The 16,191-nt window shown below is 54.1% G+C and overlaps 1 protein-coding gene across 1 annotated transcript; it reads left to right on the plus strand.

The window, feature by feature from the left end:
• Positions 1-7,354: 7,354 nt before the first annotated feature.
• GALNT5 (polypeptide N-acetylgalactosaminyltransferase 5) lies at positions 7,355-15,724 on the plus strand. The gene is made up of 10 exons (XM_042827286.1): positions 7,355-8,487; positions 10,182-10,348; positions 11,038-11,157; positions 11,255-11,390; positions 11,950-12,069; positions 12,381-12,498; positions 12,637-12,960; positions 14,275-14,355; positions 14,466-14,618; positions 15,352-15,724. The coding sequence occupies exons 1-10, from the start codon at positions 7,355-7,357 to the stop codon at positions 15,490-15,492; spliced, it is 2,493 nt and encodes an 830-aa protein (XP_042683220.1). The 3' UTR covers positions 15,493-15,724.
• The last annotated feature ends 467 nt before the right edge of the window (positions 15,725-16,191 follow it).

Raw genomic sequence — 16,191 nt, forward strand, 5'->3', positions numbered from 1 at the left:
GAGAGGAGAGGAGAGGAGAGGAGAGGAGAGGAGAGGAGAGGAGAGGAGAGGAGAGGAGAGGAGAGGAGAGGAGAGGAGAGGAGAGGAGAGGTCTCTGCTCTCTGTAACAGCTTTGTACAGAGCAGTCCGGGGAGGGGTGCGTTCACTCCCAGCTCTGCCTCGGTGCGGGAAGAGCTTCTGGAAGTGGAGAGGAACAACTGCTCCGATCCCCTGTGATTCTTCTAAAATTAAGGACTTTCGTCGACAGTTTCCGAGCTATTTTTGCTGCTCGACGGGCTATAGGGAGGGCAAAAGCACCACCCTGTGGCCGGAGGAGAAATAGGCCGCCCATAATGGCAGCACATTTGTCCTTCCTGCGACTGTGTTCTGAAACATCCAACTTTCCCGATCAAACAGCAAACCCATCTCCTCTGCATGCGATGCGCTGAGTGAGCGCGGCTGCGGATTGCAGCGGATTCCTCCGGACAAAGTCAGACTTCCCAGCCAGGTAGGGACACAAAGTCACCCCATAAGAACCATAACTTCAGCCTAAGCCCTTCAGGTCAGGCTGTCATCAGCTCTCCAAGGATGGCATCCCAGTAATGCAGCAGGCAGTGCCGGCTCACACTGACAGCCCTCCCCAGTGCTGAAAGAACACAAGCATCTGCTGGGCCAACAGCCTCGTCTGTGTCAAATACACTTGGCAGGGCTCTGCTTTGGTTCCCCTCAGCATACAGCCATGGCAGATCTCACTCTGGCCAACCTCAGTGGTTAGGACCATCTCAGTTCACTATCACTGTGATAAAGAGTGGCGTTAAAATACCTGCAGCCGCTCATCTGCTCCTTCCTTCCTAAGCGGGGCCAGCAGAGGTGGTTGGATGTGTCCACCCTTTCCCATGGGCACCCACACGTTGTGGGGATGCCGGATTTTATTGTGGGCACAGCAGCAACAAGATCAGGAACACACTTCCAGACAGCCTCTGGGCTTTTGAAACTGGGGATTTCGTTTTGATTGGCGAGTCTAAAGAGTACACTACATGCTACTGGTTACTTTCCCTGGCTTTCAATAGATTACTGATTACTTTCACTTTCTTACACACCATGCATGTGAACCACTCAGTTTGACAGTGGCTGGCTGCCTTCAAGTGGTCATGCTGACCATCTGCACATGACAAATCCTTTCATGGCCATCAACTACCACAGCATCTTCACTCACCCTCAGGACAGGACGCCACGCACAGCGACTGCCCCGTGTTGGCCAGCTCTCCTTTTGGGACTCCATAGCCCTTGCTGGCTTCAACCTACGCCAGTGTCAAGATCAGCAAGAAAAACATTTCAAGAGAATTTTCCACAATTACTTCTGGTAAACAAATGACAGAACCCCAAATATTCACCTTGTGACAGAAGAGAGGTGGCTTGTGATGAGCAGATGGAAGCAGCCCTGTGCACACGGATTGCTTCAAGTACCAACAGAGAGCTGCCTATGCCACACTCAGCATCAGCACCTCAGCCAAACACACACTTGTGTGCTGAAGAAAGTGCCCCTCTTTTCTTGAAAATTTGATGTACAGAAATTAGAGCAGGAAATGAGCTGCTTCAGTGTGTAACAGCAGTTTTAGCCCCAAAACAACACAACAATCCCTCAAACAGAGATGAAAGAGTAAGCTGAGATGCAGAAGGGAGACTCTTATCTCTGTTTTTATGCTGGTAAAGAGAAGAAACTCTGCAGGGTTATTTTACTCGACACTGGGCTACGTGCATTCAGGAACAATGGGGCCTTTCTTTCCCACCTGCAGGAAACCTCGCAGACCTCACTTCTTCAGTTACTTAACCAACTCTGCCAACGTATCCAACATTGCTTGGAGGGATGGAAGAACCCAATGGGTGGAAGGGAACACGGGAGGCAGCGGGCAGGAGAGCTGCCAGGCCTCTGCTCAGGCCATGCCCAGGGCTGGGACGTGGCATTGGTTTTGTTGGGCAAACCCCTCCCAGGTGGGGCTGGGTGACATTTGCCTCCGTTCCCAGTGGCCACATAGGTTTGCCATTCACCAAAGTGTGCACATGGCCCTGCTCATGCAAATATTAGAGGAGTGCTGTTGTTGGTGCTAATGTAGCTTTCCATGGGCAAACAAAGGTACCTGTGATTGCACACCTGCAATTCACCATCTATTAGCCAGCACTTGTGATATCTTTATTAGGATTTAGCCTTTCAGGCAGGAGGCAGAGGAAGGAGTGTATAACTTCAGAAAGCACTCCACTACCTGAAATATTAAATAATTATTTTGCACAAGCTTTGCACACCCCACCCTGTGAGCTGAGCACATACAGAAGTATATAGTTACCAAAATCTGGATCCCTTCTTGAGTTAATCAGGATCAGAAGGAAAGATTGAGCTCTCCTGCAAATGCATTCGTGGTGGGGTTGCAGTGTCCAGCAGAGCTGGCAGCCCCTGAGCAAATGGCAAATGGCTGCAGCCATGGTGGGCACAGTGAGTTCTGGGTGGGTGTCATGTTGGGATGGGTGGGTGGGGAGGAGAGGAACCCTGGGAGGAAGCACCTCATTGGACATCATCCATCCATCCTGCAGGAAATGCAGCATATAAAAAATATGCATAATATTTTTCACAACCCAAAAAAATTAACCTGCTCGTGCAAAAACACTGCTGCAATTTTGTTGGTTTTTTTATTATTTTTTTTTTATTTCCTCCTTTAAGAATTCTGAAAGTAATTTATCTTGTATTCTGCTATACAGAACCACAGAACCATTCAGGCTGGAATGTTGGATCCCTGTTGGATCCCCACGCCCAACCCCACTCAGCCACCCCCCCACGATGCCCACTGCCCACGTCCCTCAGTGCCACATCCCCACAGCTCTGGGACACCCCCAGGGATGGTGACCCCCACTCCCTGTGCAGCTGTGCCACTGCCTGACTGCTCTTTGGAGAAGGAATTGCTCCTCATACCCACCTGACCCTCCCCTGGTGCAGTGTGAGGCCATCACCTCCTGAATGTGACCCAAAACCCCCAGACATCCCCAGCACTTTGCTGACAACTTGACAAATTTACTTGAACTATTTTGATGTAATAACGTAATTAGGTAAAAGGGCTCAGCATCCAATCCCATTCCACTAATTTCAACCATCTGCTTCAACATTTGTGTGCCAGACTTCGGAGTGTCTTTGCTCTAATAGTAATTAATGAAACTGTTAATAAGCTACATATATCATATTATGCTGCAATGATTTATCAAAGGATAATGTTATGAGACAAATTATATATAACAATTATAGAAAATGGCTCGCATTACTAAGCGTTGCATGCTGCTAACTAGTTGCTTTACTCATCTCTTCTTAACGAATTCTCTAATTAATTTAATGCATACTTTATGCATAATTTGAAATTTAAAAACATCGCTGGGTCAGGTTGTAACCGTCCTCTTTTACATGCTGTCTGCTCCTACAAGACACACATTAGCCAAACATGACCTCTATGCAAATTGTGGGCCCTGCTGCTGCTTCCACTCCCAATCCCGGCGCACGCGCTCCCATCCATGGGCATGCAGGAATCTGGGTCACTATTTATGCAAAAAAAAAAGGAAAATAAACGGCTTTTCTAATCTTTCCTTACATAACCGGCTCCCTTTGGGGGAAAGCTGTCCTCAGACAAGGCTTGTGCAAACAGCCACCTGAGAACAGAGCATCCCCAGCACCGTGCGCCCAAAATCCCGCCCCAGAACAGGAGGGTCAACCCCAGACCAAAAGATCTTTAAACATAGAAACACAAAGTTCAATTTCTTCATGTTCAGACGTTTCAGCCTACACCACATAACTGTCTGATATTCGCCAGTTTTCTACATCGAGAGCTTGGCAGCTTCGCCACAGAACCAGACCATAAACTTTCCTTCCAAAGCAAAAAGTTCCATCTCATCTGATTGCAGAGCAATTACTGTGAGCTGAGAGTTCAGGAAAGCCGCCAATTCCCCCAGCATCCACACAGACCACCAGCATACACCAACTTTAACATTTCCTCATTCTTTGTCGCCTGACTTTCCATGTTAAGAGAAAGGAGCTGCCCCACAAGGCTGCGCCCAGTGGAACCCACAGACTGCCTGTCGGCACAGAGCAGCACAAAGCTGCCTTTTCTGACACTCATTTGATACCCAGAGACTGAGATCAAGTTTTGAGGCACTCACTGATTTGCCAGCATGACGCAGGACACGCTTGTTGAGGCACTGAGCATACCTGCTTCATTAGGGCAACACTGTATTACACTTGGGAAGTTAATTCATAGAAGGTGGCAAGTCCCATCGAGGAGCAGCTCCCAGCTCTGCCCAGGGCTCATTCTTAACCTCAGATGGAGAGAGGTGCTTCCTCCCATGGGAACGGCTCTCTGGCAAGCAGCATTAGATTTATTTGCAGAGTACAACAGGAAGGAGCTCTGTCCCCCACCCCATGAGTAACTGCCTGCCCTGATAAATCTGCTCTGCTGGGGAAGGAGCCCAAAGCCAAACCCAGCACAGCGTGCTTCCCCTGCCTCTGTGTCCCCAGGGCACAACACCCGCTGAGCAAGGCCAAGGGTTGCTGGAGCACAGCCTCCATCTGGGTCCTTCTGACAGCAGCATGGATTCTCTGCTGCCTGGTGCAGTGGCTGAGCATCCAGCTTTCCCTTCAGTGGGGCACTGAGCTGGGGCTTTCCTTCCTCAGATTGGGAACCCGAGGTCTTTGAGATGTGTATTGCTCTGTCAGATTCGATTAAAGTTAATCAGCAGATTCAAACCCCAGCAGGACCCCGGAGAAGATGCACAGACATAGAGAGAATTGTCATATCATTCTTAATGAATATAATTAATACTTCATGGAACTCAATATCTCAACGAACAAATCGTTCACAAATGAAGTTACTGTAGTAGCTGATTATCGCCTGAAGGCACAGTCGTGTCTCAGAAACAAAATCATGGTTTCATAACTGGGAGCATGGATGGGAAGAGCTGAGGTGCTTGGGCAGCTGGGTGCTGGGTGCCTGGCCAGGAGGAGGTGACCCACAAGTGCAGCAAAGGTGGTGGCAGAACACACAGAGCCATTGCTGAGTGGGATCCCTCCGTGGGAAATCTTCCCTTCTCCCATTGGCATTCCTGCTCATGCACATCTCTCCTCCACTGTCCCTTTGTGCACTGAGCCTTCTGTAAGTGTGGTTTCCAACACGGCTTTCTTAATGCAATGCCTGTGTCCGTGTCTGTGCCACTTGCCCATGCAGGAAGCACTCTGGTGCTCAGTGGCAGAGAAGTAATTAAGACATCAAGTAATTGAGATATGGCAGATCCTGCACTGGGACGAGAGGAAGAGCTCGGCGGCTTCCTGAACAACCCAGCTGTTCTCTGCCATTTCCAGGAAAGGCCCCATGCATTCTGTGTGGTCTGACCAACCCAAGTGCCCGACTTTGTCATCTGTGGCCCAATGTACTGTCTTCAACTTTGCTGGGTCTCTCATGCTCCAGACCAGAAGGACAGTTTTCCAAGCCTGGCAGCCTTTAGTATGGGACCATTCCTCCCCAGTTTCTCTTTGGACAGTATTTTTTATACAATAGGAAACTACTATACAGAATTATCATAATGTTTGCTCACCTCCAGCACACTCCTGTGCCAGAAAAAAAAAAATACTGAGTTCTCATCTACAAGTTATCACGCTTCTGTGCTTTTCAGTCTGAGCTTTGGATTGCTGTAATGGCAGAGTAGCCTCAGTTAGATAATTTCTCCCTGCAAAAGCAGCTGCCTTGTGCCAGGAGTATGCTCTAGGATCTGGAATGCTTACACTTGCCAAGGAGGATGGAGCGAGCCGTGGCCATGCACAAGCAGCCCAGCAGCCCTGTGCTGACCCAGGCTGGAGCTGAGCCACTGGAGTGCAGGGACCTTCCCTGCTTGAGGCCATGGGCAGGGTGAGGGCAGGGTGAGGGCAGGGCTGCCCCTTCCCTCTGCAGAGCACAGCTTGGAGGTCCAAGTCCTCCCTGTGGGGTGGCTCTGAGGGTCTGCACTGAGGAGTTAAAGTAAAACAAGGAACTGATGCCAGCGTGGGGAAGGAAACCACTGCCCATGGTTTATCTCAAACTTTCTCTTTTACGTTGAAGGGATTATTTATTCTGCATTCAAACTTGACTCCAAGCTATCATCTTTTCCCTTTTAACCATCCCTTTGAATCCTATCCCTCACCCCCACTTCCTGAGGGTCCCTCAGTGCACACCATGCACACACACACATCCTGCAGGTGCAGAGCTGCCCGCACAGCAGGAGAGAGGAGCTGCACAGCCCTGGAAAACCATCTCTGCCAGGAAGGTGTGCCTATAGCCAGCAGCACGAGCAGGGGCTGGGCTCAGAACCTGCTACTTTTTCTTAAGTATGAACGCAGCGTTTTGCCACTTGCTTACTGATCTTTCAATATTCATACGTGCACTGCAGTAGGCTGGAGCCCGGGCTTGGAAAGATCTGTCATTTTGTTACGTGGGACGCGGTGCTTTGGCTTTAAGATGCCAGATTTCGAGAGCTGCAAACTACCGACTCCAGCTTTTTCCTCTCAATCCGCACCCGCGCTTCCGCTCATAGCCACGCACCACGCGGGGTCGCGTTCCTCCACCAGCCCGCACAGCTCTGCGCGCTCCGTAAGGGGCGCAGGTGGGGAGCAGCGCGGCTCCCGCAGCAGCCGCAGCTCCCGGTGCGCAGCGCTCGGAGCCCCGCCGGGCCGCGCCACGTCACCGCCTTCCCACCCCGCTGCCCGCAGCACCGGCACGGCGTTCTGCGCCCCGTCCGTGCCGTCGAGTAAATGAGCCGGCAGCAATCCGAGCGATGCCCTGCGCCTGCCCGCGGGCAGTGCCGAGCACATGCGCTCTTGGCCGCGGAGTTAACGAGGAGTTAACGCTGTAGCGCGCTGCTAAAGCAGCGAGGGAGCGTTGCAGCGGCACGAAGCGTAGCGACACGTCCCGATAAAGTTCTGCGAACGCAGTCAGGAGCCGGGACGGCGCGGAAGGTAAGAGCCGGGCAGAGAGTTGGCCGGATAACGAGCGGCAATAGTTTCCTTCTATGCGGAGGTGTTGGGTTACAGCGCGGGGCTGGGCGGGGTGGGGAGAGGAGAAGGGGAACCTCGCCCCGCCGCCTCCCCGCTCCTTTTCCTTCGGGCTGCCCACAGCGGATGGGCGAGCGGAGCGCGATGCTACGGGCCCAGGGGCCGGCGGGTGTTGGGGGGGGGCTGCCACGCAGGCAGGGAACGGCGGGCGGCCGGGGCTGCGGCTGAGGCTCCCCCCGCGCTGCGCTGAGCCGGGCAGGGAAGGGGACCGAGCCGCCCACCCCCAGGCAAGGCGGCCCGGACTCGCCCGGGGGGCTCGCGGGGAGGATGAACGGGCTGCGGAGGCTGTTCCGCGGCAGCGGCCGGGCGCTGGCTTTCGTCTTCGTGGCCTCTGTCATCTGGCTGCTCTTTGACATGGCCGCGCTCCGGCTCTCCTTCGGCGACAACGGCGCGCGGGCTGCGGTGGAACGGGGACGGCGGGAGCGGGAGCGGCCCTGGAGAGCCCCCCCGGAGTCGGAAGGCGGCAGCCGCCGCGACCACAGCCTCCCCAAGGCCACGGCGGCGCGGCTGGCGGCGGCCGCGGGGTCTCGCGGGGGCGCGGACGGGAGGAGCGTGCCGACGACGGCAGCGGGGGAGCGGGGGCCGGGCGGGGAGCGGAGCCCCCCGGAATCGGCAGCCCCGAGCGGAGGAGCGCGCCCAGGGGGCTCGGTGGCGGCGGTGTCCGTCCCGCACAACGTGGCACCGGCGGTCAGCGCGGCCCCGGCACGGGCGGAAGACGCGGTGGCGGATCGGACCGTTCGCGGGGGCGGAGAACCGCGGGTGCCGCCGGGCAGGGCGGGAGGCAGCGCTCCGTCCCGCAAAGCCGCCTTTCCTGCAAAGCTTAATGGGACGGAGGGAGCCGCGCACGGTGCCCACGGCAGCCCGCACACGAGGGGGGCCGCCCAGACGGCCCGGGCAGCGCGGCACGGGGAGAGCAGAGGGGGAGAGAATGCAGCGTCTCCTTCTGAGCACTTTGTCCTTATTAGCAAAGAGGGGGTCAACGTCAGCAACCCTGCAGCCCCCAGCTTCGGCTTTGACTCTGGGGGACACTTCACCCGGAGCCAAGCACCACACCAAGCACTGGGGAGCAATGGCACCTCTACCACACACGCCTCCAGCAGCACTGCAGCACCTCGCACCCCAGGCCATGGCACCTCCAGGGCAGCAGCAGCGGGACCAGGGGTGGCCCCCGAGCTGGGTGGGCAGGAGGCAGCAGGCATCGGCACGCACCGAGTCCTGGCCATGGATGTCACGCTGGCACCCAGAGACCCTCAGGCACCCGGGCAGTTTGGGCATCCGGTGACAGTCCCCGATGACAAACAAGAAGAAGCCAAAAGTCGATGGAAGGAAGGAAACTTTAATGTCTTCCTCAGCGATTTGATCCCAGTGGACCGAGCTGTAGCAGACACCAGGCCTGCTGGGTAAGCCCTGCTTCGCCGCGCTGCTGGGTGAGTGATGCTGGTAATGGTGAGGCTGGGAGAACTTCCAGTGTGGCTTAACTGGCTATGCCTGCTGACCAGAGAGGTGAGGGCGCAGCTCTGCATGTATCAGGTGTATCATATCAAGTGTTACACCATTCAGTGCTATTTGGTGTCAGCGCTCATACATTTGGTTCCACACACTGCCAGTGTGCCTGGGTAGAGTAGCTTTCCCTGCCCATGAGATCGGGGGCTGGCACCCACCTGGAGAGTAGGTGGCAATCCGGCCAAAGCCATCTGCTGTGTGCCAGCACACGGATGTGCCTGTGGCCAACACAGTGATGGGGACATCCCAGGATTGCTCCCTTTCCCACTGTTACTGTCCTGCTGTCCAGCACAGGGATTCAGCTCTGCGATCCTGGGGCCTGTGGGCAGCATGGTGATTGGAAAGCAAATAATTCACAATGATAATTCATAATGAAAGGTGATGGTCTCACATTGCACCACAGAGTGTTGTGTTGGGTACTAGGAACATTCCTTCCCCAAGGAGCAGTCAGGCAGTGGCACAGCTGCCCAGGGAGCGGGGGGTCAACATCCATGGGGGTGTCCCAGAGCTGTGGGGATGTGGCACTGAGGGATGTGGGCAGCAGGTCCCCCATGCCATGGGTGGGTGGTGTTGGGTGTGGGGATCCTACAGGGCTTTCCAGCCTTAATGGTTCTGTGGTTCTGTAGCTCCCCATGAAATGTGCTGCTGGTTCTGTAAATGGCACTTTGGGCAAGTGGGAGAACTCTGGTGCACAGACCCTCCTGTCTCTGCCACAAGAGCTGTGACATGGGGTTTGTGCTGTGGCCTGTCCCCATCAATGCACATGCATTCCCATATTGCTCTGGGAGCCATTGGAGGTCCTTGCATGGAGGAACAGGGCAGAGGAGGAGGGAGGCAGCCATGGCAGCTTCCCAGTGAGCAGAAGGTGTCACATACAGAAGCCACCTGCACACAGAGCAAGAACTGCCTGCAGCAAAACCAGAGTTGAGGGCCAAGTGCTGGGAGAACACTTGTGCAGAACAGACCTGCAGGAGCACTGCCCACCTCTGGTCGATCAGAAATGCTGCTGAGAAGGGAGCCACAGCCATTGGGTATCCGGGATAACGCCTGGCTATCCGGGTAACAACGCCTTGGCCAAACAGAGGCGGGTCCCCATGTGCCCCAGTTCCTCCCACGCTGCTGCTGCAGTCCCTCTAGTGCAATTTGCCCAGGATTAGGTAGGAACCCAGATTTCCTGGCCAAAACAAAGGCTGCACACTGTGTGGCACTGCATGGTGGGGCTGAGCACCATGTGGGTCGGGGTGGCAGTGCCAGGCTGCTGCCAGGCCACGGGCAGGAGACCTGAGGGAGCAATCTCCAAAGCAGCTCCAGCAGTGTCAGAGCATACGCCTTCCTGACTTCAAGGGGACATCAGCAGAACATCAAGGCTGCAGGCCGCTTTTCTTTAGAGTCCTGTCTAGGGGTGCGGTTTCAAAAGAATTTGACTTCTGCTTAACATTAGTTATATCGAATTAATATGCATGCACGTATATAAAATGTATGCGTTTATGTATGTATGTTCTGTATAATGAGCAAAGAAAGGGAGCCCCAACTCGCAGAACGTGGTGAATTACCTTCGGCAGTGACAAACCCATCGCTGCCCTCCATGCAGGTGCTTGGAGCAGCAGGTTCACAACGACCTGCCGACCACCACCATCATCATGTGCTTCGTGGATGAGGTGTGGTCCACACTGCTGCGCTCGGTGCACAGCGTGCTCAGCCGCTCCCCCCCACATCTGCTCCAGGAGCTCATCTTGGTGGACGACTTCAGCACTAAAGGTGAGTGAAGCCACTTCTGCCTTGGTTAAGCTGACACAGCTGGAGCCAGAATACAGTTCTTTGTTACCCACTTTGAATACTAGTAAGAAGTTGCATTTTCTTCTCCTGATGTATTACAGTGCACACACAGTGACTCCACGTGTGTGGCACAGACACGCAGATGGTTCCAACCTGTGCTTTGCTGTACTTTGGCTCTCTGTTGGCTTTGACTCTTCAAAATGTTAAACTGTTTCAATTCTCTAAGTGGTGCTCCTTCAGGGAGCATGCTGCCCAGACACCTGTGTCCCTGCTGCAGATACAGACCCCTCCTCTACCACCTACAGTGAACAAAGCAGCACAGGTGAGAGAGAAGGGACTCACAAAACATTTTAAACAACCAACAGTATGTGCTCATACCGTTTACTCGCAGTGATGTCTTTTCAGTGTCCCTGTTCATTGTTGGACCAGATGGCCTTTGAAGGTCCCTTCCCACTCAAACGATTCTATGTGTCCATGAAAACTACATTTTGGAGTCTTTTGCCAATGGTTGTATTCCCAGCTGGGGCAATGAACCACCCCAGCTTGTGCCCCAGACCTGCAGACACCCGTGTGTCCTTCCAGGCTTCCAGGAGCACTCTGCCCATCACTTCTCACACCTGGAAATGGGTGCAGGATGGGTCTGTCAGCCTCACTCTGCCCTTCTCCCTCAGACTACCTCAAGGAGAAGCTGGATGCATACATGTCACAGTTCCCGAAGGTGAAAGTCCTGCACCTCAGAGAAAGGCATGGTCTCATTCGAGCCCGGCTGGCGGGCGCACAGGTGGCCACAGGTGAGACACAGCCAGGGCATCCAGGGCTCCCCATGTGGCCCAGCATGGCCAAGGGCTGCCGGCACGCACCCAGCGGTGCCACAACTCCTGCCCATAGGCACCGTGCTGACCTTCCTGGACTCACATGTGGAGTGCAATGTGGGCTGGCTGGAGCCACTGCTGGAGCGTGTCCGCCTGCACCGTGCCAGGGTGGCCTGTCCTGTCATCGAGGTGATCAGCGACAAGGACATGAGGTAACACGGCTCAGGCCATCCTGCCGTGGGAGGAGAGCCCTCTCTCTGTCTGTCAGAATGCTAATAGTGAGAAGCTGTGCATCCTGACCCTCTGCTCGGCCTTCCACAGGGGGCTACACCAGAAATGAGCAGCAGCGGTCCTTGCCGCTGCTTTATTGCACACACCTCTTTGCCTTTTCATGAATTTCAGGATAAGAGGTGATGGCCTCACATTGTACCAAGGGACGGTCAGGCTGGGTGTTAGGAGCAATTTATTTTCAAGAGGAGTGGATGGGCAGTGGCACAGCTGCCCAGGGAGGGGGGGTCAGCATCCCTGGGGGTGTCCTGGAGCCATGGGGATGTGGCACTGAGGGATGGGGCATGGTGGGGTGGGCTGGTGAATCCTAGAGGTCCTCTCCAACCTTAATGGTTCTGCTGTTGTAGATGAAGAGAATTTCTGATGAAATTTGTCAGAATCTTGTTTTAATTAGGTACAGACGTTCTTCTTTGTTCATTAAGGGTGACATTTCAATCAGGAATGTGACTCAGAATTCGTCATCTCCATCTCTGCCCTGTTCAGCTACATGACTGTGGACAACTTTCAGCGTGGGATTTTTACTTGGCCGATGAATTTTGGATGGAAGCAGATTCCACTAGAAGTCATTGAGAAAAACAAACTCAAGGAAACTGATATAATAAGGTACGGACAGCAAATCTGAGAGCTTTGGGAGCCCACCTGTTTGCAGTTAGCAGCTTGCTCTGTGCTGGTGGTGTGACACAGGGCATCACCCCACCAGCCATGGCAAAGCCCCAGCCACCAAATGCTGTCTTTTTAATGTTACCTTTATCAGTTGGCCCCAAAAGGATGGGTCCCAGGGTCTGCACTGTGAGTGCAAACCCACACACCGATCCCAGGCATCTCACAGCCCTGTTTCTGGGTGACCCCTTGGTGAAGGTGAAGGAGATGGGTGCATTCTAACCGCCTGACTTGCACCTTGCCACCTGTTGCAGGTGCCCAGTAATGGCAGGGGGCTTATTCTCCATTGAAAAGAAGTACTTCTTTGAGCTGGGGACGTATGACTCAGGACTGGATGTCTGGGGAGGTGAAAACATGGAGCTTTCATTCAAGGTAGGTTGCTCCTGGCAGCCTGTCCTGCGCGCCTGCTGTGGGCACTCCTGCAGGCACAGCCACCAGCCCTGCCACTGCTCTCCTGCCTTGCACAAAGCCGGAGCGCAGCGTTCCTGCCCAAACATCTCTGCTCCTCAGGTCTGGATGTGCGGAGGAGAAATTGAGATCGTCCCGTGCTCCAGAGTCGGGCACATCTTCAGGAACGACAACCCCTACTCGTTCCCGAAGGATCGGGTGAGAACGGTGGAGAGGAACCTGGCGCGCGTGGCTGAGGTGTGGCTGGACGACTACAAGGAGCTGTTCTATGGCCATGCGTACCACCTGCTGCCGCGGCGCGCGGAGCTGGGCGACCTGAGCCAGCAAAAGGCGCTGCGGGAGAGGCTGCAGTGCCGCAGCTTCCGCTGGTACCTGGAGAATGTGTACCCAGACCTGGCGGCTCCCCCGGTGAAGGCCAGCGGGCTGGTATGTACCCAGTGGTGCTCTTCTCCTTTCAACCTCGTCTCGCTGGCTTGGATTAGAGGCACGGAATCATCTTGGTGTGCCTGGCTCTGAGCAGCTTCCTGGCATGTGGTGGTGGTTTAGGCTCTTTAATCCATCACGACAGTCAGGATTCCGCTGTATTTTTGTGAAGTTTCTATAAACTTCATCAAGTCTGAATTTTTATGAAGAGCTGCAAGTCGCATTTCTGAGGGGCGTTGAAGAGCCGTGCAGTTCTGTGCTATTTCATTCCGTGCCCACCAGCAGGGCGCAGCACATCGCCGCTCTGCTCCGGAATTCTGCCAAGACAACGCGCTCAGTTCCTCGCAGTCTATTTCTGATTGCAGTCACATCAGTAAAGTGCCTGCTTTGTAAGATGAGGTACAGCAACACCAGCAGTGCAACCCAGAGGGCTCCCCGCCTGCCCCGTGTGTCTGAGTGCAGGCCCAAGAGCTCCACGGCAAGCTGGGCTTCGCAGCACTAGCCTTGAGAACATGGAAAAAATGTTCCAAATTTCTGGAAAGCATTCACTTTTTTTAGGAGTTCTGCTTCAACTACAACAATAAAACCCCACATCAAATCCAGAGCAGAGCAGTGAGGCCATACACAGGGACCTTTGTTTCAATGGAACCACAACCTCCTCAGTTCTGTGCCTGTGAAAATGTCCGTGGTGCTGCCATGCTTTGTCCCAGTTCAGGCCACCTGAATTGCCCTTTTATCTTCATTCTCAAAATTTAATAGGGCAGAAAATCTGTTTTTCAGCTAGCTCTGCAAATTCCAGCTGTGCTGAACCCTAACCATATTTACTTGGGAGCTGTGTTCTGAACAACCTGCTTATTCCCCAGGATTAATTTGGAAATTCTTCAGCAATTCTGAAAGAGGGAGAGGAACTGCATTTGCAAAGAAAGAGACAGGAGTGCGCAGCCCTGCAGGGGCTGGGGTTTGATGGCAGCACCTGCAGCCGTGGCTGCTGCCATCCCTGTGGTGCACTGCTCTCAGCCACAGGTCATGGGCAGAGCTTGGAGCTGCTTTCAACGACCTGCACCAATGCTGTGCACTGAAAGGAGCTCATCTTGTCCTGCTTTGAGTGCTTCCAGAAGGGGCTGGGTTCAGGTTTCTCCTGCTGTAGAAATGTGTAGCAGAGCCAGTGTGCGCTGACACACGCACCAAAGAGCATGATGTGTGGTGGCTCTGCTTCCCCCCTTTGAGTGTGCAGTGTTAATTAGTGCTGGCACGGGCACGGCCTATGCTCTTTGTGACAGCTGATGTCTCAGTGTGCATGTTGGTGTTGTTTTTCAGCTTGTGAATGTAGCCACGGCGCGCTGCATTGCCGCACAGAACACCTCTCTGGCTCTGCAGGCCTGTGATGCTAACAACAAGGTAAGGTGCTGCACGGAGCACACTGTGCCATTGCTGTGTGTACCCCTGCCCCTGTGGGAGCGGCTCCTGGGGTCTTGGCAGAGGGTCCCCATCACCCATCCCTCCTGCAGGCGCAGCACTTCAACTACACCTGGCTGCGGCTGCTGCGGCATGGAGAGCTGTGCGTGGTGCCTGTGGGTGCTGCGCCGGGACTGCGGCCCTGTGGGGGCTGGGAGAGCGACCTGGCCTGGAGGCACAGCTCCATGGCAGCACGCCCTGAGCTGGTGAGTGGCATCCCAACTCCCCACAGCCCCCAGCCCTGACTGCCTGGCCACTCTGTGTGGAGCAGGAGGGAAGCACCATGGCAGGGCTGTGCACAGCAGGGCTGCATCATCTGCAGTGTGGTGACAGCCACAAGCCCTGGTGGCACACCGGGTGACGGGTAGCACTTACACTGGTGTTGGTATCCACTGGTGTTCCATTCACAGTGTGGCTTTTTTTAAAGAAAAGTGTTTTGAAAAGGAAGAAAATGGGAACTTAACTTTATGACCTGTACTGCAATGCCTGTGCTGGCCCTCTGCAGGGCTTCGCTCTGAGGAACTTGGTAATACTCCTAATTTTGCAGAGAAGAACAGTAGCTGTGACTTAGCACTTCATCCTATAGCAAAGATCCCTTTCCTCTTCTGTCCAAAGCAGTAATACTTCCATGCATTATGGGGAGAGGGGCAGCATGGCATGTGCAGTGCTTTACCTTCTGCTGCCACAGTGACTGTGTCACGTTGGTGATGTAAGTTGCATTTACCATGTACAAAAAAAAATCCAATTTTTGCCTACGCAGAAATGCACATGTCCTTTCAGGACTGTTTCCCCTCAGTGTTACCACATGTGTGTGCAAAGCACTGCAGGCCAGGCACAGAACATCCCAATAGGAGCAGCCCTGGGACAGAGCTTGTCTGGTATGGGGGTATGGGGGAAAAGATGTGTAGATGTGAACCCAAAGGATCACCCTCTCCACAGGCTGAGCACCTTGTGGTGCAGCACCAGCATCCACCTGCCTGCCTGCTCGTGCACCCAGTGCTGCTGGCCCTGAGGCTGGGTGCATGCAGTGCCACCAACCGCTACCAGCAGTGGAGGTTTGGCAGTTACCATGTGGCGTGATGGAGCACTGGGCCACTGCAAGACATCCAGCAGCAGCGACAGAGCTGAGAGTTCCTTTCCAAGCCAGAACTGAGCCAGCACAGAGAGAGCTTGGAGCACCCCGTGTAGCACAGCTGGCATAAGGACATTGGAAATGTGGTTTTCTTTCAACTGTGAGGCAAAAAACCACATTGTTTTCTGTGTTATTAAATAGAAATATTTTCTGAAATCCTCTGTCTTCTCATAAGCTGACCTTTTTAACATCCCAGAAGCAGCACGTGCTGACAGGAGTACCTCTGGGCTCCCTGCTCTGTGTGCAGCCAGCAGGGCACTGTGGGGTGGCTGTGGGCACTGTGGGGTGGCTTTGACACTGCAGCTGCACATTGCTGTCCAGCATTTACAGGCTGCTGCAGACCAGCTCACACTTCTCCTCCGAGTTCAAGAGGCACAGCGTAGTGTTACCCTTCACATTGAGGATCAGTGCTGACAGCACTTGACAGCCTGCGTCTGCCACACCATTGACTGCCCTAACAGATTTCCACAATTGGCTCCTGCTCCATATGTCTTCCTGATTTTATCTCCCCCCTTTGGTGCTGCTCGCCTGCAGTCACTATCAGAAAAATTGCACAGATGTTGTTTGTGCAGTCATGTTGTATCAGGAGCATGAATTTCATTAAATGCTGTTTGCTGACATTCAATCATTTGTCACGGAACAGTCAG

The sequence above is a fragment of the Centrocercus urophasianus genome, unplaced genomic scaffold, assembly GCF_019232065.1.
Source record: "Centrocercus urophasianus isolate 14NV4802_14NV808 unplaced genomic scaffold, USGS_Curo_1.0 seq_28, whole genome shotgun sequence".
Taxonomy (NCBI): Eukaryota; Metazoa; Chordata; class Aves; order Galliformes; family Phasianidae; genus Centrocercus; species Centrocercus urophasianus.

Excerpts from the sequence above, each read along its gene's own strand:
- GALNT5 (XM_042827286.1), top strand. The coding sequence starts at position 7,355 with ATGAACGGGCTGCGGAGGCTGTTCCGCGGCAGCGGCCGGGCGCTGGCT. Across the intron at positions 12,070-12,380 it reads AAGGAAACTGATATAATAAG|GTGCCCAGTAATGGCAGGGG; the intron begins GTACGGACAGCA and ends CACCTGTTGCAG. Across the intron at positions 12,961-14,274 it reads CGGTGAAGGCCAGCGGGCTG|CTTGTGAATGTAGCCACGGC; the intron begins GTATGTACCCAG and ends GTTGTTTTTCAG.